Below are 26728 nucleotides of genomic sequence, written 5' to 3'. Positions count from 1 at the left end.
TTCAAAATGTGTAGCTCGATCCTGTAAAGATGCAAGCATTAATGTCTAGGCTGGGAAACACCAAGAAAACGTGTAGTAGGTACTAAGTTGTTACGTATTGGCTGTGTTACTTATAAATTTCATATTGTAATTTTGTACAAAACAATATCTCATTCTCCACCCATATGTGTACACTGAATACTAACCTATCCAAGAGGGACGTTTCGATAGACATTTGCATATTAAGTAATTGTCGATGAGTTAGTGTAGGGTGGAAGAATATTCCGTAACACAACATGTTCAACCTCTCCATTGAAGCCACCTATAACTGCTATACAGTATGATATTATATCGTGTAAGTGGTGTAACTTTTTTTTGTCAATTCATCAGCGGAGGATAAAATCTTGTAAAGACGACATAACAGAGCTCTACTATCTTTTTACAATATAAAACTCTACTGATGAGATTAGATAGCAACTCTACAAGAAGTCGAAAGTCATCTAATGTTACAACCAATGTATATATCGACGTATGACTTGCCACAGATAGCTATGTAATGATGAGAGTGACATTGATGATATGTTGTAGAGGAAGCAATATTACCACTTCAAAGCTATGTTAACATAGATACATTTTATGGACCTCTGAAACTGTATCACCTAACATCCCAGGAGAGAAGAGTGGATATATAGGCACGATAGATGCAGCAAATATGTTACCTATGTGATTTTGACAAAACAGATAATGGCAGTGTTATAATAGATGTGGCAGTGACATTATACCAATCGGCATCCAGCCCTATTAGCCATTGTATAATATGACTATTATGATTGATATAGATATATAGATAGATATATAGAACAGTACAATATATATAGCTCTCACATAGGAACCACTGGTTTGGGGTTACTAATTGGTAATCCAGCTTACAAATAGTATTCTTGTGTTCAAACACATCGGATGAGTCATTATTATACTTGATCAAGAATTCGAGTTTTCATGATCGGTGAATTGTTTTCTTAAAACAGGGATATTTACAGAATGTATAGCAATATTTTTAGTCTGTTACGCATTTAATTGTATTACAGTAATTTTGCAACATACAATTAACAATGAACAATGCGTGTTAACATTTTAACTGTTTGTTGCCATCCATAATGATCCAGAACACGAGTTGAGAAGGTGGAAGTTTCAGCATTGACAAACGGTTTAAAATGGGTGGATTTTGTACGTTTAACTAGTTACTTCGTGTGTCATCGAAGTTCATCGCCATAAGAGAAGAGAATTTGCCAACAGCTGACCGAGAAAAGGATACAGGATACAGATTTCAGAAGAAAAGAACAACAAAATGAATCGTTTCGGTAGAATCATCAACTTCTTCGTCACAGTGTATGTCATTTGTTTACAGGCGTCTGCACAGGCTAATGTACCATCCAGTTCTGAGAGTCAAGGTATATGTTTAATATTCTTCACTCTATCGTTCGTTTGGGTCTTTTTGTTTCTTTTCATTGATTTCTTTCTTTCTTTCTTTCTTTCTTTCTTTTTCTTTCTTTCTTTCTTTCTTTCTTTCTTTCTTTCTTTCTTTCTTTCTTTCTTTCTTTCTTTCTTTCTTTCTTTCTTTCTTTCTTTCTTTCTCTCCCATTTTATCGTCTATTTATTTTGTTGCTTACTGCATAGTTTTTTGTTACTTTATACTTTATAGTTTTAACTATAGAGTAAGCAACAGAATAAATGCTTGAATTAGTACGAGCCGTATGCTTCAAAAGCTAATTGAAAATTTTAGATTTAATGTAATGAGGACAAGGTGAATATGCAACACGTTGTTTGCAATAATGGTTGAATATTATTATGCGAACAGGTGTAGAGAAATATTCAATTTCTTAGCCTGGTGTTACCGTGGTTACAGTACATCTCTGGTAAAGTGATCTAATTTTTTCATGCCAAAGGGTGCAAATGTGAAATTAAGATACAGACAAAACAAAGCAGTATGCATCTACATTATACATTAAAACGAAGTGTCTATAATTATGCAACACATTTCCCAGGTATGTGAGTAAACGGATCTGTTTTGTTGTTATTGACTGATTCTCCAAGCCTCTTAAAAACACATAAATATTGAAAATTGCATGATGTGGGGCTCGTGCATTGGTCGCATTTATCAGTATGTCAGTACGTGTGCATTATCGTGTACAATCATTTTACTCTCAACAAGTAATTACGCAGCTATTTAACCTAGAACTACGAAGGCCCTAAGATTTTGTATCCGTCATAAAAAAAAAGCGTGTGCTTACGCCCAAAGGACTAAAAGCTAATCGTATATCCATCCTTTCCGCTCATTTTAGTGATAAAAGTTTTACCCAGCACCTAACCCATGTTACCTGGGTATGACCAACCATCAAAAATGTGATGCGATCAAGCAAAATCAGTCGGAACTCGGAAATATTGATTTTGAGATATAGCCAAATAAAGGAAATAGGCCTATTTCCTTTTGTTTCTTGTTGTTTTGGAAACTCTTTAATTCCTCATATCTTTAGAACTGGTTGTTCAATTTCAATGGGGTTTTCTGCAAAATCCAGCTTTGTAAATGTTTTTTACTATCCTGTAAGAAACGGAAAATTTATTATTGCCGAGTTCCGACTGATTTTGCTTGATCGCATCACAAATGACCATTGAGAGGGGGAGGCCGATCATTTTTTCTGCAGAAAATCTCCATGATTTTTATTTTGCAGGTTTAAAATCATTTCCTTTTAAATTAATTTTAGGAGAAAATTATGAAAATCGCATGTTTGTTGAATTTGTAGGCGAAAATCAATTTTGCCTATACTTTTGTGGCCAGAATTCCCCTAATTTCATAGTTGCAAAACCCACCCCATCCCCCAGTAGTCCGTGGTACAAAATGTTAATACATTTCCTAAAAGTGAAGGATAAATATTTTTGAAATGAACAATTTGGCATTGCAAAACCCGAAGAAAACAAGACTATTGAAAGTCACATTGAAATGCATACATGTAGCTAATCTCTCTACTTAAAAGTAGAGAGATTCATGTAAAATGCCTTATTTTGTCTTTTAAGGCGCAAGCAGTGATTTGTTCATTCCAAAAAACCATCAAAATCATCCAAATTCAGTTTATGACCTTTGTTAGTAGCTTAGACGTGCTAACACATGGTTAGTCTAAAGCCGTGTATTGTATTAAAGACAAAATAGGCTATAATAACAAGACGAATGCAATGCTTGTAAAGCTGTTACTGACACTGGTATACTAATGAACTGACATTCATACTGTCATGACTGTTATTATTAAAGATGTTACAAGCATGATTTATGCATAATATCTGCTAAGACCTGGCAAACATTCAATAGTTAATAAGGTTCGCCGTTATTTTAGGTGATTACGAGACGAGTGCTAAGTCTGCTTAATTAGCAGGGTGTTTTTTTTCCAGATTTAGCCATTTAACTAAAAATGTACTGTATTTCTGAAAGCCTTAATGTACGATTTCCGTCAAATTTTGATTTTGTTATTCATTATTCAAAATTTTTAAATAATATTAGTAACTGACGTGAAGGGTTACTGTCCATTTTAGGTTGAAATAACAAGGTAAAGTGAAAGAAACCCCACTGGTTATTTTGGCCGTTTAACACATAGTTCTATGGGAGGACATAATTACTATCATAATTTTTAAATTATGATCAAATGTCGACCTTTGCTCTGTTGACCTGCAAAGATAACAAATTTGGCCGATTCCATTTAGGTGCAAGTTGGGACATGTGTAAACATTACAAATATGCAAAAAAAATCAGGTTTGAAAACAAATTAACCAATTTCATATTATAAGATCGTACACTATGACTTTAATAGTAATCCATTCATCTGATTAGATGGGCATGTAATATTTACCGGCCGTGCACCCCCGGTATTTAACCACACCAACTTTCAGATGCCTTTTAGGGTCCTTAAAAACATTCCGGATGTGAAAAAGAAACCACGACACTCTCGAGATATTCAAGATGGCCGCAAAGAAAGCCGCCCAAAAATGGTAAAATTTCAAAAAAGTCACATATCAGCCAAAAAACATGATGAAAGCATAAATAAATTGATTAGATAGAGGTTTATGGCCATTAAAAACTCATTTATGATATTTTTAATTTCCTGCTGTACATCAAATTCAAGATTCAAGACCGCCAAAAGAGGTCAAATTTGACAAATGTCTATATTGCCATACCATAAACGTTCAGATAAAATGATCAGATAATGTTTCTGATCGTTACAAAATCATTTGTGGGATTCATAGCTTGCTTGTGTACAGGGTGTATCAACATTATTGCTGCCCATCAATATCCAATGCGCTTGACCAAGACTGCCACATCAAAATACAGCATAACATCCACCTAATTTGATTTATGTAGTAAAAGGTTATAAAACTATAAATTGTAGTCATTTCAAGGGAATCTAATGTTGAATTTGGATAAAAAGCAGGCGTTTCCTTTGACAACAAACCTGATGGGTACCAATCATTATGATACACCCTGTACATTAAACTCAAAATTGAAGCCAAAATGGCCGTTAAAAGTGATTGCTAGAAGTGGCAAAATATCGAGAAGGTCATAGATCATTACGATAAACATATGAATTAAGTAAGAGAATATTAGTTTTTACTCTCAACAATTTCTTCCCATTATAGAATTCATTTTCACGTATATGCTTCAACATGGCATCCATTGAAATGAAATAAAATGCAGGGCAGACTCTGAGAAGCTTCAAGATGACATGCTCATGTTGGGCAGTTGGCAACATACATGGCAAATGGCATTTAATGCCGACAAGTGTTTTCTGTTACGTATTATGCATACACGTAATCCAATCCTTACTGATTACACAATTGGAAGGACCTACAAAAGTATATCTGTGATATTTGAATTCTTCTACACGCTCGCTACACAGAGGATGCAAACGTGTTATCACTAGAGTTTCAACTGCCACTTTACTTTTCAAAGTGTCATTATTACTTGGTCGATTTCAGAACAAAAGTGATGTATGAATAAAGGATAATTCACACCTTCTGTAGGTAACATAAAATGTGAAATCGACTAGCATTTTGAATGCGTTTTTATTGTAAATATGTCAGTCCAAATTCATATTTAACCATGCCCGTCAATGCAATGTGCGAGCAGTGGTGTCATGTTCACTCACACAGCTGTGCTAACCGCAAGTCAACACAGTGGCGTGATGGGAAGTACTTAAATCATCCTCTGTTCGCTACATGTATGAATTGAGCAATTCAATTTTTGCTAAAGCTCACTACCATTCGCAAGATGCTGTAAACTACTTTTTTCTGCTGCGTCGACCAACAATACATTAGAATTAGTGAATAATTGATACAATATGCACGGTATGCAACATTAATTACTAAACACTCATGTCACAATGTGATTATGACCAATGTATGCAACTATGTGTGGTATGTGTCAAAAGCACGTGGTATAAAATACGGAGAATGATCCTTCCTAACAATAGTTATAATTTATTGTCTACAACGAGCAGATAATAAAAAAAAAGAAATATAATGGACGATAAAATTACGAGGAAAGAATTTGTCACCTAAAGCGTTCAAGATAAAGTCAACACACTATAGAAAATGTATTGTGTTGTTTAAAGCAATGAATATACCTAATATACAGTGAAAATGACAATGGTTTAATATTTGAGACATTTGCGTTCCTCGCATCAATTTTCAGCTGAAAATTTTCCAAAGCTTTGTTCTCCAGCCACGATTTTGTAAATGGTAAAAAATTTTGCCAGAAAACGTTTAACTGTGAAGTTATATAAATGAACACTATTTAAAAATATATATATTTTTTAATAATAAGCATTTTTAAACGTCAATTGCTGTAAAGCACTGTAACGTTATTTAAGTGTGATATTAACAATATAATGTTGGTAAAACATATTTTACAATAACATTTTGAACACCTTTTAAAAAACGTCTTTATGGTGTTTTTTTTTCATATGAAACTTTTCCCGACCATTATATAACCTGACATTGATGCTATTAAAATATTTTGGCTAAATCACCCTTCCCCCAAAAAAAATCTTTCTAAAACCTTTTTATGTTTGCTTCATTTACATTAAAGGGAGTTTGTAATAACATATTGTTTTGATTTTTCGTTTTTCACAGCCTCATCTAAAAATGAATTCCATAACGTGGTGCGATGTGAGCTGGATTTGTTAGACAAAATAACCAACGAATCTTCTATACCTTCGCACATCAGACCTGTCAAGAACCCTGATATACCTACCACGATATTTGTGAGCTTCGAACTGAAGACTGTCATGGATATGGTATGTATACATTTCCTCCAGTTGCTCGACATTCCACAAGCTCGACACTATTACTACCTGTCTTGCGCCAATTAGCAACAAGAGCAGAGTTACTTGTGACATTGAGCAGGATGGGTTAGAGTTGCTCCCTATTCCAGAAAAATACTAATTTTTTGGGATTAAAAAAAATATTATCCTGTTTTGCCAGCTGAAACATAGCTATATCCTAATTTGATTATACAATTTTGTTTTTCAAGTTTCAATTTTGCTACCTTTTCCTTTTCTTTTGTTTCTAATTTTTGGTGTTCAATCGCCATCTTTTCTTAGCGTGCTTTGTCTTCCATTGGTAGTTTTGTTTTGTTTTTCAATGTCTTATCTTATTTTCATTCTATAACTTGATCATTTCCAGTTTTTCGTTTTGGTCCATTTCTATTTTCCTCAGTTCTAATTGAATTTCCGACTCTTTCAATTTTTAAATTGAAAAAAGTGCCTCCCCACCGATTTCAGTTTGGACCTCTTTTCTCTTGTCCAAAATGGATTCCCCAAAATACTCTTCATCAACCAAAACATCAATCAAGGAATTTTTGATTACTTGTCTTCTTGCGGCTTGCTTTACTTTCTAGTCATAATGTTTGGCAAATGCTAATAAATCAGGCTTCTTCAACTCATCAAACTTCTCCCAATTTATAGTTTATACCTTCACTTTTAAGACTCAGTAAATTAATGTTAACTTTTCTTTTTACAATGTATTTCCCAGGACGAGCCCTCAATTTTGTTACGAGTCATACTGACTCGAGGCCAAAATCACCTTTTACCCAAATTCACACGAATGCACAACACAAATACACTGAACTTTCTGTAACAGTAGGGATTTTCTCAAATGATTCAATTTGTTTTTGATGCATGAGAGATCTCAGAACTGTCATCACTCATGAAATCTAACTTGTAAACAAAGATGAATAATCAAAATTAAATTATTCAGGGCACATCACAAAGTTATGGGATTTTATGGTGTTTTTCGTATGCTGTGACAATCAAGCCCAAAGACTTGTACTAAGACTAATTTCAGTTTATGCATTCTAGTTTTTGAAAAAGAAATGTTTTTTAATTAAATTAATTTAACCATTTAATTAAAGTAACACAAAAAAGTGGAAATTAGAGCAAAATTTCGGCATATACTCAACATTTTGAATGCTTAGACTTGTTCCAAGTTCTTTGATTTTTGCGACTCGATTGTCAGAAAACAATCCCCAAAAATTAGTTCTGTATGTTTCTGGAATGGAGAGTAGGGTGTCGATGAAGTGAAGTGGAGTGTCGAACAAATAAAGGATACCCTACTATTATTTACGCGTTCACGCACTTCCCCTTCAAATGTGAAATGTCCAACACGTACAAAATCTTGAAATCTTACGCATTCAATGATTTGATATAGAAAATCTCAATTTTGGTGATCTGGTGATTGACGACGAAAATATACCCATCTTAATATGAGAATGAACCATGGGATTATGGCCATACCTGGTGGGGATGCTTTTCAACCACCTCAGACGGCACTACTTTATAGTCTGCGAAGACTGACGGATGCCAACAAGAAGAAAGTGGGGACTCCACAGTAGTAATAAATATCATATACAAGCGAACATTTTCTGTCCGCCGCGACCCCACAACCAACTTTTTATATTCTTGAACGTTGTGGTGAAAACAAAATGGTCAACAATTTAATTCAATTGAGACAGACATTGTTAAACAACCCCAATATTATATACCCTTTAAGATGAACAAAAATGCCCCTTAAGGAAAATGCTTAAAAAACATGCAGTATTGTACAGGGTGTCCCAATAAAAACAGAACATTTCTGAAAAAGTTAATCAAATGTATTTTGGTATGTAAAAGAAACCTTAAATCGTTAGATTTAATAAACCAAAACAATTATTTTCAATCGGCTCAAATCATAGTTGAATCACGGGGCTTCGGAAGTAAATTCATTTTATTATATTCTTTACTTTTTCTCTTTCATTTGACACCATTCTGGTGCCATACCTTCTTGGTTTTCGAGATGTGAAAAGGACCCGAAATAGGAATGTTGACCCGAGTCCTATGTGGAGTGTCACCCCCAGGGGAGCAATATCTTTATTATATTCTTTACTTTTTTTTCTCTCTCGTTCTCGTTTCCGGATGGGCGAGTCAGTAAGTAAGTATAAGTAACATACACTAATATAGGATGACACCATTTCATGCAGTGGCGTAGCGACAGGGGGGGGGGGGGGCTTGTCCTGTGCGCCACCTTTTTTTTGGGGGGCACCGAATTAACCAATTCAACATCAATCGATGAAAGTAAACATTTTCGCGCGCTTCGTGCTCATTTCAGCACAAATAGCCATTTAGATCAATTTGAGACCGAAATTCAGCTTCATTATAACCAAAACTAATTAATGGTATTTGTGCAAATTTCATCCCGCTCCGCGCGCAATTGTTTCAAGATTTTTTTGTGGGAGGGGAGGGGCGCCAATGTGTATCATTAGCGCCACAACCACTAGCTACGCGCACGCCACTACTTTCATGGTTCAACAACAAGAAAGCAACCAAAACACTGAGATCATTCAGTCTGCCAGTGCTCAACTTTGAAGCTACCATATCGATATTGATTTGTAGAAAACTCCAATCAGCTCCGGTTACATTCGATTTTGATGATGACACTCTGTTAACCATGATCCAGGAAGACCAGACACCGATACTGAAATTTGCTTGTTATCCATGCCACACCAGGTTGTTGAGACAAATATCAAACTAGTTATAGAAGCATCGCCCAAAAGTCGCGACAGATATCATTCAATCGAGCGAATCGAGATCAAAATGCCGAAATTTGATACTAAGGCCCAACATCATCTGTAGATATAAACAGTTTCAAAGGCATGATTCTATAATACATGTTACTACTAGAGACTAGTTAGTAATATTGCAAAGATAAAATGATTGTGGTTTGCAATTTTCTAATGTCAAATAGTATATTCTACTTTTTGTGCGACAACCCATTTATACCCTCCATCCCAATAATGGTTCAGGCAGTGTATTCATCCATTTTCGGACACAACTCACTTACAATTGATACATGCTACACTGTCTGTAATTGCAGCTTTGGAATCAGCAGTGCAATGTAGTCATATATGGGCCTACCAAATTTCATAGTGCGAGAGGACTTTCGAAGCACCCCAATAATGGTCTAGGCAAGGTTTTCATCCATTTCGGACACTTGTCATTTACAATCGGTACATGCTTTGAAATCAGTACTGTCAGAGAGCCATATCAAATTTTATAGTTCTAGGGGGTGTAATTATGAATATAATAGCATCTCAACATACGATTTTGTGCACGAAACATCCAATGGCCCAGTAGCTACCTTCTACTATATTTATAAAATTTATACATACGTATTTATAAATACGCACGTGACCCATGGGCACGACATACCAAGACTATGACCGAATCCTCATGCCATTGAACACTACGTATACAGAAAGGATAGGAACTCTTTATATCATCAAATTTAAGTATGAACTGAATAACAATATTATTACACAGGGGGGGTGACGAATATTTTTTTATAATACGTTATCAAAAACAACATTTTGAAAGTATTTGCCGACGGAAAAATATATTTATCGACGGAAACGTTTACAATAATATCACAAAGTTGAACAAAATAGAAAATTTTGTGTCAGCAAGTGTTGTTTACCGCCTTTGCATTCAAATGTACAGGATGACCACACGATGTGTCGAAAGCCACTTACAGACCACATGTCTATAAGCTGTAATGGCAGCGGGGAGGGGGTCACATGCGTATTTATAAATTCGTATTTATAAACATAGTCGAAGCATACTGTCCAGGGAGGGTTTCCATCCATTTTCAGACACTTGTTATTTACATTTTTGTACATGCGTCACTGGCTGTGATTACGGCTTTGAAATCAGCATTGTGAGGTAGCCATATCTACCAAATTTCATAGTTCTAGGGGGTATACATATGAACATAATAGCATTGTTATTTGCAATTGGTATTATTGCAATTATTTGTAATATTTTTGTTTGTTTTTGTTTTTTGCGTGGGTGTGCGTGTGTGTAGGATATTTATGTTAGCAAACCGGGTGGGTATCTGTAAATGATTAGGTGTGCATGTGTAAGTGTTATATATTATTAATATCCATAGACTGTCACGTTTGCTATATATACCATGGTGTGAAAATATCTACGTGGGTTGCGTTTTTGAACAAGATAATTGATGAGGAGGGCTAGCAAGTGTGTGAACTCGACTGAAAAGTTGAGTATAATGCTCCTCAAAGCTGCACTACTAAATGGTTAAGCATTTTCAGTTAAAATCGTTCTTTTGATATCACATGTCATATCAATTTGTAAGCGCTCTTTAGCAAAGTCATAGTTCATTGAATTTACAACCATCTTACAAAAAAAGGTAAAAAGAGTAACTTTTTGCACAAGATTTGCAATTTAAAGAGAAAATTTTGGCCATTGCTCATTAAAATGAAGTTAGTACATGGACAATATAATTGCGCTCTTGCATTTAATGAAATGGAATTTGAACTTTTAAACTTTTTCAAAAAGTGTGCTGGGATAGGCCATTTTCAACAGAATGACCACATTCGTCTTGCTATAAACATAAACTATGAATTGCATTATCTGTTGACCTAATGGAAAAAAGGTGTTTTCAGGGGGAGGTGTTAGCTTTCGTTCGATATAAAAAAAAATCTGATTGGATGAAGGGAACACTTGAAGTTTTGAAAAAAAAACAATCACAGATCCATATTTTCCACTAGATCTCACACAGCTCTTATGATGCTATTCACCCATCCGTGTAGTATAAAACAGACTGCATAGAGACTAGACTCGCTGTGTTGGAAATATATGTGAGCTCGGGTGTTTCGAGGTGGAAACTGGGCGTAGATGCATTTATTAGAGAAACGTTTTGGTAATCAAACCTTTTCATGTGTTACATTCAGGACGCCCTCTGTTGTTTCACACAATGCAATATGATACACCCTAGGATCCACAACAAACATCTATCAGGGCGCAGTTCTTTAACCCTAATAGATTTGTACATTCATTGAATGACCTTTGAACAGTTGGGTACAAAAACTTATACTCTGCATCTTGAGGTCAAATTTTGAACTATGATTGTTTCATTGAGGTTATTGAACTTTGTCATTGGGATGAGGCCATTGTGGTCCACATTGACAGCATTGTCAATGACAGACAACATAAAATCTTTCTAAATCAAATTTTTATCATCATTGTTGTTGTAATGGATCACATCACATACTCACATACTGTTCTATACGAAAACGGACAATTAGGGATTCAATCATGTTTCACCGTTGTTCATCACCGTTTAACAACGATGCGGCCGCGTCGTCTGCGTGGTTTACTTCGCGAGGGCAGCTTTAGCTGCCCGAGCGAAGTAAACCACGCAGACGCGCCGGACGCGAGTTGTTAAACGGTGATGAACAACGGTGAAACATGATTGAATCCTTTCAACAACGAAAAGAAGCTAAATATCGTATAATTCACGATTATTTTACGAGGAATGTCAGTTAATCATTGCCACTCAGCCTTACAAAAACTTCGATGATTTCTCTTTTGATATCAGCAACAGAATAAAACGGCAATGTTTAGCCGCTACCTGAAAAATACTGAATTCAACTTGTAAGCTGGCATACGCACAAAGGTTCCAGGCATGACGATATTTACGCGCTCTCGCGTAACGCGTAGTCTCGCTCGCGTTCTCGTATACGCTACAGTAAAAGTGTGGGTTCATCACGGTTTAACAACGGTTGGCTCCTGTACAAAGGTATAGGAAGAGTTGTTGAAAAGTGTTTCACATACAGAGCTACACAATACTGGTTTTAGAATTGGCCTCAAATCTATTTATTGCTAAAGTAATTTTCCTCAAGGAAGAAGACACTGAAAGTTTTAATTTTGGTGAAATTTATATGCCAATCTCTCTATTTGAAATGGTATTAAAGCTATAAGTCTGTATGTGATATGACCGACGGTATATGTGTGATATAAGCTTGTAGCTTCTGTAAGCAAGTTTGATTATTAGTATTTTCGCATTGAAAGTTATTGCAAATATTATTAACTCCTCCATGTAAGCTATAGGGTATTTTCCATGCACTGTCTTTATCTCAGACCAATAGAGTATCAAATGCAATGCCAACTATGTAATGTAATTCCAACAGTGAACGGCTCTTTTCAGAGCCATCAGTAGGCAAGGGGCCATTAGGCGGAGGCGCTCTATTTAGCGTTAGCTTCGGATAATAAGTTATTTTCTTTATTTTACCCCCGACTTACCCGAGTGAAAAATCAATAAATAATAAGATATCCAAAGCTAACCTTAAATAGGGCGCCTCCGCCTAATGGGTGGCTTATATGTATCATTTTTTTAGTTACTTTGTCCTGAAGAAGTCAAAACTATAGTCCGGACAAAAGCTTGACAATTCCAAACTTGTCCCACGGTGAACCCGCTAAAAACTTACTGATTGCCAATAATTTCATAATATTCTATTATTTTTGATAAGACAATGTTAATAAAGTAATATGTTCGTCTGGCAATGTCGTATATATTTACTCTTCGCCCGCTTTAACAATAAAACATGAAACAGTTATTATGTGAATTGATAATGAACATTAATTTATACTATTTTGAACAAAATACAAACACATTATGGTGAGACTCTCACGTCATATTTGGAAGCAAAACAATTTACGTTCACAGCTTGTTACTTATATCTGACCGTATAAGATTATACTCTTTTGGTTCTCATTCGGATAATAATTAAAAAGGGAAAGGTTTTTTTTTTTTGGTGTTTTTTTTTGTGTGTGTTTTTTTTCCAACAGTGCTCGGGGAAAGGAGGAGGCCGCCTTTGTTTTTCTTCTTTTTTTTTCAAATGTGAGATTCTGGGCGATAATTCTCTTAGATTACCACAAAATACTTGGAAGTGATCCTTGTTCTCTAATAATCTTATTTAACTGTAAAATCATTTTGAAAATTAAAAAATCTGACAAATCAGAAATTAAGGCGGATGGAGATGAGAACCATATATTAATTTTATACGGCCTATCTGACGATCGCGTTGAATAATTATGAGCTCACGCAGGACGTAAAATGTCAATAACTACTCTCTGTGTGAAAATATATCAAATAATATTCCTTATATAATTTACAAGTTTATTGTGATAAAATTAATTATTCAAATTTTCTACACTCAATAAGTTAGCTTACATACGTGCTCCTTGTGGGACACTCGAAATCCACAAGCACGTTGCTTCGAGTAATGGGTACTGTGTATGAAGCGACTTTCACGTAATTAATGTTTCAAAATTAAACCAGGTTAAGGTGTGTCACAGCGACCTTTGTTAGGTTATTTAAAAGTAAACATGAAATACACATTTTCTCATATGTGAGAAATGCCATAGGTCAGCTAGTACATGTCATATATATTATTGTTTACTGACATTTATATCTGGTAAGATTTGGGTGCGAATTAGTGAAAATTGGTCGCTATAATACACCTTAAGGATAAAAAAGCTTCATTTTGGGGAGCTTTTTTTTTTTTATTTCATAAATTTGAGATAAAAAATGTCAACAAAATACGATGACTAAATGTGCCAAAAGATTTGTTTTTCACTAAGCAATATGAAATTACATAAATAGCATCCTATGAACAGATGAATATCAATGATACGGATTTTTAAAACTATTATTTGTTATTTGTTATTTGTTATTATATTTAATCTACTCAATTTCAAAACATTTATAGTGATTTGATGCATAATATGTTACAAAAAATTCTGACTCTAATAAAAAAAAATAACCATGTTTCCCATTTAGGTTTTCAAGCCACCTACATGAAACAAACTTTCATATAATCATTTTCAACAAAATCATTCATATAATTACTCTTTATATGAAAAAACAAAGTGTCATTTCCCATCTGAAAAAAAAAGTTGTTAATTCCTATCTCAGTCTGTACTCCATCTAAATCCCCTAGGAATCCACATGACTCTTCCGCATTAGCACGATTCATTATTTTCTCATGTAAAAATAAACATTACTATTTTGAAAGTCTTAAAAAACAGTTTAGTAACTTCAATGTAAGCTACTTTTCTATTCTTGTCACGATCTAACGGGATACGCATTTACACACACTACACACACTGATGTTACTGCTTACGACGTATTAACGCTTAGACGGCGATACGCACCTGAGCCTTAAACCTAGATGGATAATAGTTTGTAAGCAAAGTCGTTGTTATGGTAACACTTTACTTGTTTCTTTAAATTCTCCCTCTTTTTATAAATAGCTCTATTAACCATACGTTTAATGTTTCTATGAACTGTAAATATTTACAAAGCGGAAAGAAGACTGCCCTAAAATAACACGTATTATACTTTTACACAGCAAACTTAAAACGGGTTCGTAACATTTTTACCGGGCGTGCAAAAGCTTGCAAAGATCGCCATGGCATTCATACAACAGTTTAACATCATTTTAGGGATTCAATCATGTTTCACCGTTGTTTATCACCGTTTCACAGCGATGCGTTCGCGTCGTCTGCGATGGCAGCTTTAGCTGTTCGAGCAATATTAACCACGCATGCACGACAGGTGCGCTTCCATTAACCTACGTTCGCGTATAATTATGCCACTGTAAACGTGTGGATTCGTCACCGACAAACAGCGTACAAAGGCATAGGAAGACTCTGAGTTGTTGAAAAAGATTTTCAAAACATTTTAAAAATATTGTTACATAATATAATTGACCTTTTCGGTAATCCCATAAGCCTTTGCGAGTACACCTGAGATGTCGTCATTTGACGTCACACCGACTTGCAATGCGCAGTAACGATGTTTGATACACGATGTGTTTACTTTCTCTTTATTTCTATATACCTTAAGGGTGTCCACCACAGAATTATAACGTTTTGGCGGGAAATTTTAAAACTTTATTTTCACTACAATTTTTGAAAAAGGTCAAACAATATTTGGTCGACCACAACAAGTTACGCTTAAACATTTACATGGTATTGAAAAATTAGGTGTTAATAGTTGTCTATAGTCAAACATACAGTTGCAATTTTTTCAATTTTTGAAATGTTGTTTCCTTTTTTTCTCAAAATATGGACCAAAATAGGTCAAAATTAGTATTCCTTTAATTTTTTTATCAATGGTTTACCAATTTCAGGACATAATTCAATAAATTGAGAAAGTTGTAATTAGACTTTTATGTATAATAATATTTGGAAAGGTATTAGGACCTTTTTAGAAAATGTTCGACCATATAATTCAATTCCTTTTATCCTTTCCTTTCTAAAAATGTATACTTTCATGTACTTGACGTTGTTTTTTAAAGTTACAGTGAAAATTAAGTTGAAAATATTTTCACGCCAAACGCAATCCTGCGTGCATCCTTAAGGCATTACTCTCACAGTTTAATCATTTTCTTTTCGCCTTTTTTTTTCTGTATGCTTACTTGTATCTACAACCCAAAAACCATGCTGACCAGCGTATTCTTATAATGTGCCTAGCCTATAGATATCTTAAATAAATAATAAGCACAGAATAGTTTAAAATTCTCTACCAACAAAAAATTAATTTGCGTGTTGATAACTTATGCATATAGAGATGTGTCTGACAACCTCCAGGAAGTGACAAATGACTGTTCTTAAGCCATTGCGAGTGTTGTTAACGCCTGAATGCTCAATGTATTCCCCATATAACTATCAGTCCATTTTAAACTGATTCTGACGTCCGGTAAAAGAGGCATCAGCTCACTCAAACTCACTTCTAATTACTTTAGATATCAAGATGGTCGAATATTTTGAAAAACAAAACCCCAATGATCTTGTAAAATAATTATAAAACCAATAAGCGTCCACCGTTAGTTGTCCGTTTATCTATCTATAAATAATACATTTTTATAACGATAGCATACCTCGAGATCAGTGTCCCAAGTGTGTTACAAATACGCTAATAGTGAAAGCACGCACCCACCCCCACCCAGTGGGTCACTTACATCCCTACTCCCTCTCACACCACCACTACCACCCTCAAACGCCAACAAACACCACGCGCATTTGGGTGTTTGCATTCCGTGCATTTGGTGGACCTTCAGAAGAAAACACCCTACATGCACCGACAACCACGCATTCACTCTCTGACCCATTGGCGATCATGGCGATAAGGCAATAATTTTTATGCTTTAACTGTTTATTTTTATTTGTCGTGTGTGCGTTTATTATCTTTTGTATGGGTTTTTAGATTATGTCTGTGAGGGGTGGGTGAAGAGGTGTGAGAAGTGTTCGCACACGGGTACGCGGGGTAGGGTGTGTAGGGTGGTATATGGGTGTACGTGTAACACTTCCCACACCTCTTCACCCACACCTTACACACATAATCTAAAAACCCATACAAAAGATAATAAACGCACAAACAAAAATAAAAATAAACAGTTAAAGCATAAAATATATTTTAACCAGTAGTACAGGTAAGAGGCCATGGCTCTTAGAGGCAATCAGCACTTTTTTCCATGTCATTAGCTTCTTAAAATTCTTAAAACGTTTTCTCTATATGCCCTAGAGGGACAGGTGAAAACCCCTATCTAGTGAAGGAAACACATCAGCACAACCAGATCTGATAATACATACACCTATACCGGATAGTTTCACTTGGCAAGAACAATCGCCGCTTGTTGGAATAAAATACGAGCCAACATCACAACAATAAGAGATAACAAATAACATGGGGGTTCACGTCCTAACGCTTTGCGGGACAAAGTAGTTGAGATTATGTTTTTTAAAATGAGACCAAAATCATGTTGCTATAGTTACATTAGAGAATGAATTTGGAGAAAACATTCTGATAATTACAAACACTCGCTGAGCAGCAAGAACTTCCCTATAAGCTTTTAATCCGATAAGCTGATTATCTATTTGTTTTCATGAATTGGAAGACATTCTTTGATGTATTACTGAGCTCATCATCCGAAATTACTGGAGCGTGAACCACATAGGCTGGTGGCTCAGCATAGTATTTTATTAACAGAAGGTTTTCTCCAAATTCGTTTCCTAATGAATATAGTAATAATGGTTTCTAGTTTTGATGTTTTTATTTGAAAACAATGTAGGTTATAAGATTGTGTAACTGGTATCATGATCATATAGCTTCCTGTCATCAGTTTTGACAATGTTCTTCTTCCTAATGGTATGTATAGCCTGCGTGTTGTGACTATACCGATGGTCTCGTTATCGAAACATGAAAGTGATAGTTAAGATGTCAATCATAGTGACGCGTATCAGGCTAATTGATAAGGAAAAGTGAAAACATACTTTGGAAAAGTACTTTCTTGGTTATTGAAACACAGATCGGTGTGAAATATGAAGGTAATGTCCTTAGATGGGTATATGCGATAAAACTAGGAAACTGAAACGATGTCATTTATGGTGACCTTGTGATACATTTCATATCCAGTGACAATTATATATTTGTGGTATATCCTGTACCGGGCTATTTTGTACCTTTGGATGAGATGATATTATATTTTTTGCAAAGATAATCAAATGATTCTACTGGAGTATCGATTATATTAACAATTAAAATTAGCACACGTCCTTCCGGTAATGACGTCGTTGAAACGCAGCAAATGGAAAAGACTTTAATGTCGGATTTTATCCAAAGTAGAGCGTTTCATAACATTTTTTTTTTAAATCAAAAGTTGCGACAAAGCATTGAAACATGTTATATAAGTGCTGACAAACGGTCTCCTTTAAAAAGTTTGCCACAATATTTTTTTGCAATAATATTTTGAAACGTTCTTTATATCAATATCCCGACATTGAAATTTAATTTGCACGTTTCAAAATATATTACGTTAACGTGATTTCTGGGACAGTAGCTGGAGTTAAAAAATACAAGGTATGAAATGAAGGAGCTATAATTTTATCCCTACCGTCAATATTTTCCAACGTCTATCATTAAGAAACGCCATGATCACAAAATGTCACTTCCTTGAACAATAAAGTGTTTTGACTATAATAGACCCCGGTAAAGATATTTCGATTTTATAATTTTAACTTATATTTTCAAACGTTTATCATACAGAAATGCCATGATCAAAATGAATAAGGTGTTCTGTAAAACGTCCTCCGTATGCTTATAGATGGATCCCCCGTAAAGATAATACGATTTTGTCATTATTACTCATATCTTCAAACGTTTATCATTAACCCTAGAACTATCCTAGGGAGGGCCAGTTAGTGTAGTGGCCATCTCACTCGCTTCTCATCACTGTGGCCGGGGTTCAATTCTCCGCGGTGCCACGTGTGAGTTTGGTTGCCGATCCATGAATGTCCTCGCAGGTTTTTCTCCGGGTGCTCCGCTTTTCCTCCTTCATCTAAAAAGTTTAGTAGCCTCTGAGCACTATTGGGTTTTGCCTGGCGTCGGCCGAATGTTATACATTTAAAAAAAAATACATCCCCACGATTTTTCATCCGACTTTACGCCCAAACGACTTAACCTAATTGTAGATCCATCCTTTGTGCTTTATATTTGGTGATTTTTACCTCAGCACCTTACTCGGTTTCTACAGTAAGATCAATGATCATTTCCTTCTTGTCAAATTATTTCAATAGAAATTGGCTTCTTACTTCTTTGTTAGTTTGAAATAGGCATATCCTTTTATGTTTAGGAGATAATTTGGTGAAAATCGCATGTTTGTAGAATTTGCAGCCAAGAATATACTTTGCCTATACTTTTGTACATAGCCAGAATTTCCCAATTTTGCAAGAGAGCGCTCACATTATGACGTCATATCGACATTGTATGTGGAAGGTTTGTACTTATTTTAGTATCACTGGATAGATGAGACCCGTAGCTGTACATCAGTGCCAAATATAACGGTATATGACGTTTACAATTGAAAATGGTGGATGCAACAATCCTCTTCGTAGTCCATGTTACAAAAATGGCTCAGTAGTTCTAATGCCATGATTACAATGAACAATGGTATAAAACGTCCCGGGAAAACGTCCCCGTTTGGTTATAGACGGATCCCCCGAAAGATAATACGTAAATGCAGGAAGTCATTGACAGTCATCTTATATCACCATATCATACTCGATAGCTATCGAAACACTGATATAACACGCTACTATGGCAAAATTATGTGTAAAATATTCATGATTGGTTGTACGTATTTATCACTTTAAATGACAAGGGTTTGGCTCTTTTCTCGTTAAATATTTCCCTTTCTATCTCCTCTCTATCTCTCTCTCTCTCTCTCTCTCTCTCTCTCTCATGTTGTATCACTGAGGTACCATAGCAACAAGTCGATCTGAAGAGCATAATAATACAAATGCATTCACCATGGTACACCTTTGTTTCATAAGCACTAAAGTATAGGACATTTTTTGTTTCAGCTATAGCCCCTCTCCAGAAGTATTTTTTAAAGCAGCATTCAATTCGACGTTTGTTTCACAATTCGCTCTTCTTTTTTATGAGCATTTAAGTGCCTAAAACGGCCTAAAATGAGGCTATAATGCCATTTCCATCCTTCTCTAATATTAATCTCTGTAGACTTTACATGTAAAATGAAAAGGTCCATAAAAGAACGGCATCGAATTGTGCAATAAAATGCACAAAATGCTAATTGAGCAAGTACGTATGCAAATCAGTAGTATTCGAGAGGGTGATATTAATTTTTACGATAGAAATATTAGTCGAACGCGTAAGCGATCTTGCTTTACCTCAGTTGTTCGGCTGAAATTAAAAGGGATCAGATCTGACAGTAAAAGCAAACATTTTATGAAAAAGATATACCAATCTATGTTTATGGAAAAGTAACAACATGGCTTTAAGTCTTGCAATCTTCTAAAGAGTAGTCATATCTGCTTATAGCAGATAGACAGCAGAATGTTGCTATATACGAAAAACAACTCATATCAAAGTACTGAAGATGGCAGATATCAGATTGTTTTAATATTGCTATCTACTATTAATAACCTATAATTGCGCCATGTGACTGTTATTTATACAAGGAGCAGCGTGGCATATTGGTTAAGGTCTTTGCCTTTGGTGCGAGAGGTCCCGGGTTCAATTCCCCGCAGGACCAACAAAAAGATGGCGAGGCAGATGACCCATGATAAAAGACCTCGTTTACAGGCAGTTCCGATCAGGGTATCGCTCGATTGTCGGCTACACTTGCCTGTCCTGTAAAAATACCCCGACCAGCTATCTATGGCAACCCCCTTCGTTCACCAGGTCACTTGTGCCTGGCCGAAGTTTCGTTAGCGTTATCTCCTAGATTTCAGCTGTTAATGCCTAGATTTATGCCCAACATAGAAAAAAAATATTAAAGGTGGAAATAAAATGTAATAGACGACACTAGTGCTAAAACATTGCAAATAATAATACGGATAACGTGGGAGCGAATTTCAAAAATTCTAATAGCACAATAATACGGATAAATGTGGAGTAAAATGTTAAAATTGGATGAGAGCAGTAAATATTATCAACATCCTTCCAAAGTAATTACTTCAAACATTTTTGTATGAATCGTTTTGATTCAATTTATGTCCAGGGATTCGATGTACTGAAGATTACTATTGATGTTGCTGTCTACTGAAGATGACTGATATCAGATTGTTTTAATGTCGCTATCTACTGAAGATGGCTGTTATCGGATTGCCTTAATGTTGCTATCTACTAAAGATGACTGATGTCAGATTGTTTTAATGTTGCTATCTACTGAAGATGGCTAATATCAGATTGTTTTAATGTTGCTATCTACTGAAGATGGCTGATATCAGATTGTTTTAATGTTGCTATCTACTGAAGATGGCTAATATCAGATTGTTTTAATGTTGCTATCTACTGAAGATGGCTAATATCAGATTGTTTTAATGTTGCTATCTACTGAAGATGGCTAATATCAGATTGTTTTAATGTTGCTATCTACTGAAGATGACTAATATCAGATTGTTTTAATGTTGCTATCTACTGAAGATGGCTGATATCGGATTGGTTTAATGTTGCTATCTACTGAAGATGACTGATATCAGATTGGTTTAATGTTGCTATCTACTAAAGATGACTAATATCAGATTGTTTTAATGTCGCTATCTACTGAAGATGACTGGTGTCAGATTGTTTTAATGTTGTTATCTACTGAAGATGGTTAATATCGGATTGCTTAGTTTTGCTATTTACTGAAGATGGCTCATTTAAGATTGCAATATCAAAGTTTGGAAATATTGTTTTATTGGTAGGCTTCAATGTAAGAAAGAAAACAGCTGAGAACATGGAAAAAAAGAATCACGACCTTTTATCTTAGATAATACGCTTGATTGTATGAACAATGTGTCTAAAAAGACAAGACATGTTTCCAAATAAATTTAGTAGTATCTGTTTTAAATTTAGTGCGTTTTTCGTTGGGAGAACGAGAATTGTGTTACATGACACGCCCTGTTATTTCAGATAAGATGTAACATAAATCACTCCACAGGGATGTAAACATAGACACTCGTATTATTTGAAATGAGTTGTGTAGTATTGCCACCGTAATGATACAATTTACTGTGCGTTTATGATAGGGGATATTGCAAAATGCAATTAATGTGTATCAACTATGAAATAGGCTATTCTAGTTGAAACCCATACACGCCCTATGAAGACACGACATTAAATCTCCTACGCATCGGATTTAATTTTTTTTCAATGGAGTCACCTATTCAGGTAACCTATTTAAAATCCATACTCCCTGTGTGAAAAATTGAGATCATGCCTTCCATATCAGGTGTATGGAATTCAACTGAAACAGCGCGAATCATTCGAAAAAGAAACATGTTTAGTAATTGACATAATCATATCACATAATTTACAGTAATGAAGATTGAGAAAACAGCTTTAGATATTATTGGTTATTAAAACAATTATCATCATATAGTTCGTGCTCTTTAGCAGGACAAGTTAGTCGTGGAATCACGTATCCTCGTAGAAAAAAGCATCAATGCATGTTAATGTATCGTTTTAGTTTTAGAATAATACATAAATAAATTAATATTCCATTAAAAAGTATATTGGCAAACTAAAACCAGCCTCAGCGCAGGGTTGGGGAATTAGTCCCACATAATTCAAGCTTTGTTGCCCATCCTGCAACAATAAAGTTGAATTAAGGCAAATTTAGTTGAGTGGTACAAATTGAAAAACAAATACAAACACAGCATATAATGATTTGAAGCATTTCATGTTCACATCATATCAGGTATCAAGTTATAAGCATATTGATGATCTATTGCGCCATGGGACTGTTGTTTATAGGATTGTAAAGATGGAAATAGGATGTCATAGATGATACTGTTTTGGGTCAAATTTAGCTGAATAATACAAATTTAATAACATAACACAAACACAGCATGCAATGAGCTGAAGCATTGCATATTCACATTATCCTTCCAAAGTAATCCTTTCAAAAATTTTTCGTATGAGTCGTTTTGAATATCATTCATGCCCGGGGAATCAATGTACTAAAGATTACTATTGATGTTGCTATCTACTGAAGATGACTGATATCAGATTGTTTTAATGTTGCTATCTACTGACGAGAGCTTATATCAGACTGTTTTGATGTTGTTGCATGTCTACTGTTAATGTCTGGCATCAGATTGCTCTAATGTTGCTATCTACTGAGGATGGTTGATATCAGATTGTTGTAATGTTGCTATTTTACTGACGATGGTTGATATCACATTATTTGAATGTTGCTATATTGAAGAAGACCGTACGTCCACTTGGCCCCTCAACATGTATACACTAAAGTTACGTATAGTTTCTTAGGGATTTATAATGTTTAATACATGTTCCAGGGTGAAAACATCATGAAAGGTTGTGAAAGATTTGTTTTGGCCCCTGAACATGTATAAAACATTTCCAAACTATACGAAACTATATGCAACTTTAGTGTATACATGTTGAGGGGCCAAGTCGACTTACGGTCTTCTTGCGCTCAGGTCTTCATGTTTAGTAGTTGACATAATTATATCACATAATTTGCAATAATGTAGGTAAAGAAAGCAGCTTTGTGTCTTTACATTTCAATTGGTTTTATTATGTTATTAAAACAATTACCATGATACAGTTCGTGCTCTTTACGATATACAAGTAGGAAAAGTTAACAATGAGATCACGTATCCTCGTGGAAAAAAGCATCAATGCATGTTAATGCATTTAGCTTTAGAATAATACATAAATAAATTAGTCTTCCATACAAAATGTATAATTGGCAAACTAAAACCAGTGCCAGCGCCGGGTTGGGGAAGTAATCCCCACATTATTCAAGCTTTGTTGCCCTTCCTGCAAAAATTAAAGTTGAATTAAGTCAAGTTTAGTTGAGTGCAACAAATTTAAAAACAAATACAAACACAGCATATAATGAGTTGAAGCATTGCATGTTCACATCATATTAGGTATCAAGTTAAAAGCATATTGATGATCTATTGCGCCATGGGACTGTTGTTTTTAGAATTGTAAAGATGGAAATAAAATGTAACCTATGATACTGCTGCTAAAACATTGACAAAGAGTGTTGATCTATTTCAAACATTCTAATAGCAATGCTAAAATTCGGTGAGAGCGGTAAATATTATTAATATCTTCCCAAAATGATCCCTTTAAACACTTTTCGTATGAGAGTCATTTTGAATTTAATTCATGCTCGGGAAATCAATGCACTAAAGATCACTATTTTGTTATCTACTGAATATGGCTGATCTCAGATTGTTTTAATGTTGCTACTGAAGAGGGCTGATATCAGACATTTTTAATGTTGCTATCTTCTGAAAATGGCTGAATCATTGTTGAATTTAGTTAAAGCCATATTGGGTAACAAGTTCAAAGCTTAATGATGATCTATTGCGCCATGGGAATGTTGTTTATAGTATTGTAAAGATGGAAATACAATGTAATAGATGATACTGTTGCTAAAACATTTTGAAAATCATGTTGATCTATTGTCGGGAGCGAATTCCAAACATTCTAATAACACAAAAATCATGATAATACGGATAAATGCTTCATCGTGTTTGTTATTCAGATTAAAAATCAGAGTAAAATCATATAGAGTAAAAATCTAAAATTGGGTGAAAGCGTTAAATATTATAAGGGCTACCATATCCTTCCAAAATAAGCCCTTCAAAAACATTTTGTATGAGTCATTTTGAATTTTCATTCAAAAGATGGCTGATATCAGATTGCTTTAATATTGCTACCTACTGAATATATCTGATATCAGATTCTTTTAATGTTGCTATCTACTGAGGATTTCTGATACCAGATTGTTGAATTTAGTTGAGTGAAACAAATTTACAAAAATACAAATACATCACGTTGTGAGTTGAAGCATTGTATGTTCATATCATATCAGGTATTAAGTTAAAGCATGATCTATTGCGCCATGGTACTGTTGTTTTTAGTATTGTAAAGATGGAAATAATATGTAATCTATGATACACCTACTAAAACATTGACAAAGTGTGTTGATCTATTTCAAACATTCTAATAGCAGTGGTAAAATTGGGTCAAATGTAGTTGAGTGAAACAAAATATAAAAATACAAACACAGCACGTTGTGAGTTGAAGCATTGCATGTTCACATAGCTTCACATCATATCAGGTATCAAGTTAAAAGCATAATGATGATCTATTGCGCCGTGGGACTGTTGTTCATAGTATTGTAAAGATGGAAATAGAATGTAATAAATAAATGTAACTGTATTTAGTCACGTATTCGATCTATTTCTGGGCGCTGGTGCGCCCTCTGTTGGTGTACAGGAGATGGGTCGAAAAACATCACGCTGAAGATGGCCATCGCCCAAGTTGTTCGAAACAGTCAGGTCAGTAAGACATAATTGTTTTTGACAAGGTGAAATGTATATTATGAGTTTCTACAAGCCTAATTAACCTCTAAAACATTTGCATATTATGTTGATATATTGTCGGGAGCGAATTTCAAAACTTCTAATAGCATAATAATAGGGATAAATTCAGATTGACGGTAAAATGCTAAATTTGGGTGAGAGCGGTATATATTATTATTAATATCCAAAATAATCCCTTCAAACATTTTTTGCATGGGTCATTTTTTATTTCATTCATGACCGGGATCAATACACTGAGGATTTCTTATTGATATTGATGTCCACTGAAGATGGCTGATATCAGATTGTTTTAATGTTGCTATCTACTGAAGAGAGCTGATATCAGATTGTTTTGATGTTGTTAATGGCTGATATTAGATTTAGGCTACTAAATATTGCTATCTACTGAAGATGGCAGATATCAGATTTTTTAATGTTGCTATCTACTGAAGATTGTAATACAACTAATAAAAATTTGGAAATTATTGTTTGAATTGTAAGCCGCAATGTAAAACAGAAAACGGAACATGACAAAATTGGACTCGACCTTTGACTAGTAAGACGTGTTCCCAAAGATTGTGTCCAAGGACTGCATTATGCACTTGGTTTATCCCGATCCATGCACGCTCTCGCAAGTTTTCGCCGGGATCTCCGGTTTCCTCCTACTTTTAAAATCGGTGATTTCGTTCTGGTATACCAGAACGAAATTACATCAGTGTCCTATGGAGCAGTGTAATACACATAATCATGCATAACTCGTAAACGCAAAATCGGAATCACCTGGAATTTTGGGAACAAGCTTATTTCATGGTGAAAAATGTCATAAAAAGAGGATGCTAGGATCACGAAATACTCCTTTAAGACAATTACCATGATACAGTTCGTGCTCTTTATGATATACTAGTGGGACCAATTAGCCATGAGATCACGTATCCTCGTGGAAAAAACATCAATGCATGTTAATGTCTTTTTTAGGTTTAGAATAATACATAAAGAAATTAATCTTCCATTAAAAAAGAATATTGCACACCAAAACCAGCGGCGGTGTCGGAATGGGGAAGCACATTACTCAAACTTTTTGCCCTTTCTGCAAAAATGAAGTTGAATTAAGTCAAATTTAGTTGATTGGACATTAAAAGACAAATACAAACTAAGAATATTATAATAATGAGGTGAAGCATTGCATGTTCAAGTTAAAATCGTATTGATGACCTATAATTACTCTACGGGACTGTTGTTTATAGATTTGTAAAGATGGAAATAAAATGTAATAGACGATACTGCTGCAAAAACTATAAAAAACATGTTGATTTATTTTCTGGAGCGAATTTCAAACATTCTTCTAATAGATATCAGATTTTTTAAATGTTGCTATCTACCTATCTACTAAAGAGGGCGTATGTCAGATTGTTTTGATGTTGCTGTCTGCTGAAGATGCCTGTTATCAGATTGTT

The 26728-nt window shown here is 34.8% G+C and overlaps 1 protein-coding gene across 1 annotated transcript in view; it reads left to right on the top strand.

Moving 5' to 3' along the window:
* Positions 1-283: 283 nt before the first annotated feature.
* LOC140146711 (neuronal acetylcholine receptor subunit alpha-7-like) overlaps positions 284-26728 on the top strand; it is a 73885-nt gene continuing 47440 nt past the window's right edge. Inside the window, exons 1-2 of the mRNA XM_072168584.1 lie at positions 284-1430; positions 6154-6317. Coding sequence (XP_072024685.1) covers positions 1328-1430; positions 6154-6317 — 267 coding nt within the window. The 5' untranslated portion in view covers positions 284-1327. The remainder of the gene's footprint in view (positions 1431-6153; positions 6318-26728) is intronic.

Source organism: Amphiura filiformis, chromosome 2, assembly GCF_039555335.1.
Source record: "Amphiura filiformis chromosome 2, Afil_fr2py, whole genome shotgun sequence".
Taxonomy (NCBI): Eukaryota; Metazoa; Echinodermata; class Ophiuroidea; order Amphilepidida; family Amphiuridae; genus Amphiura; species Amphiura filiformis.
Note: the sequence above shows the minus strand (reverse complement) of the source record. Positions and strands in the feature narration are given on the sequence as shown.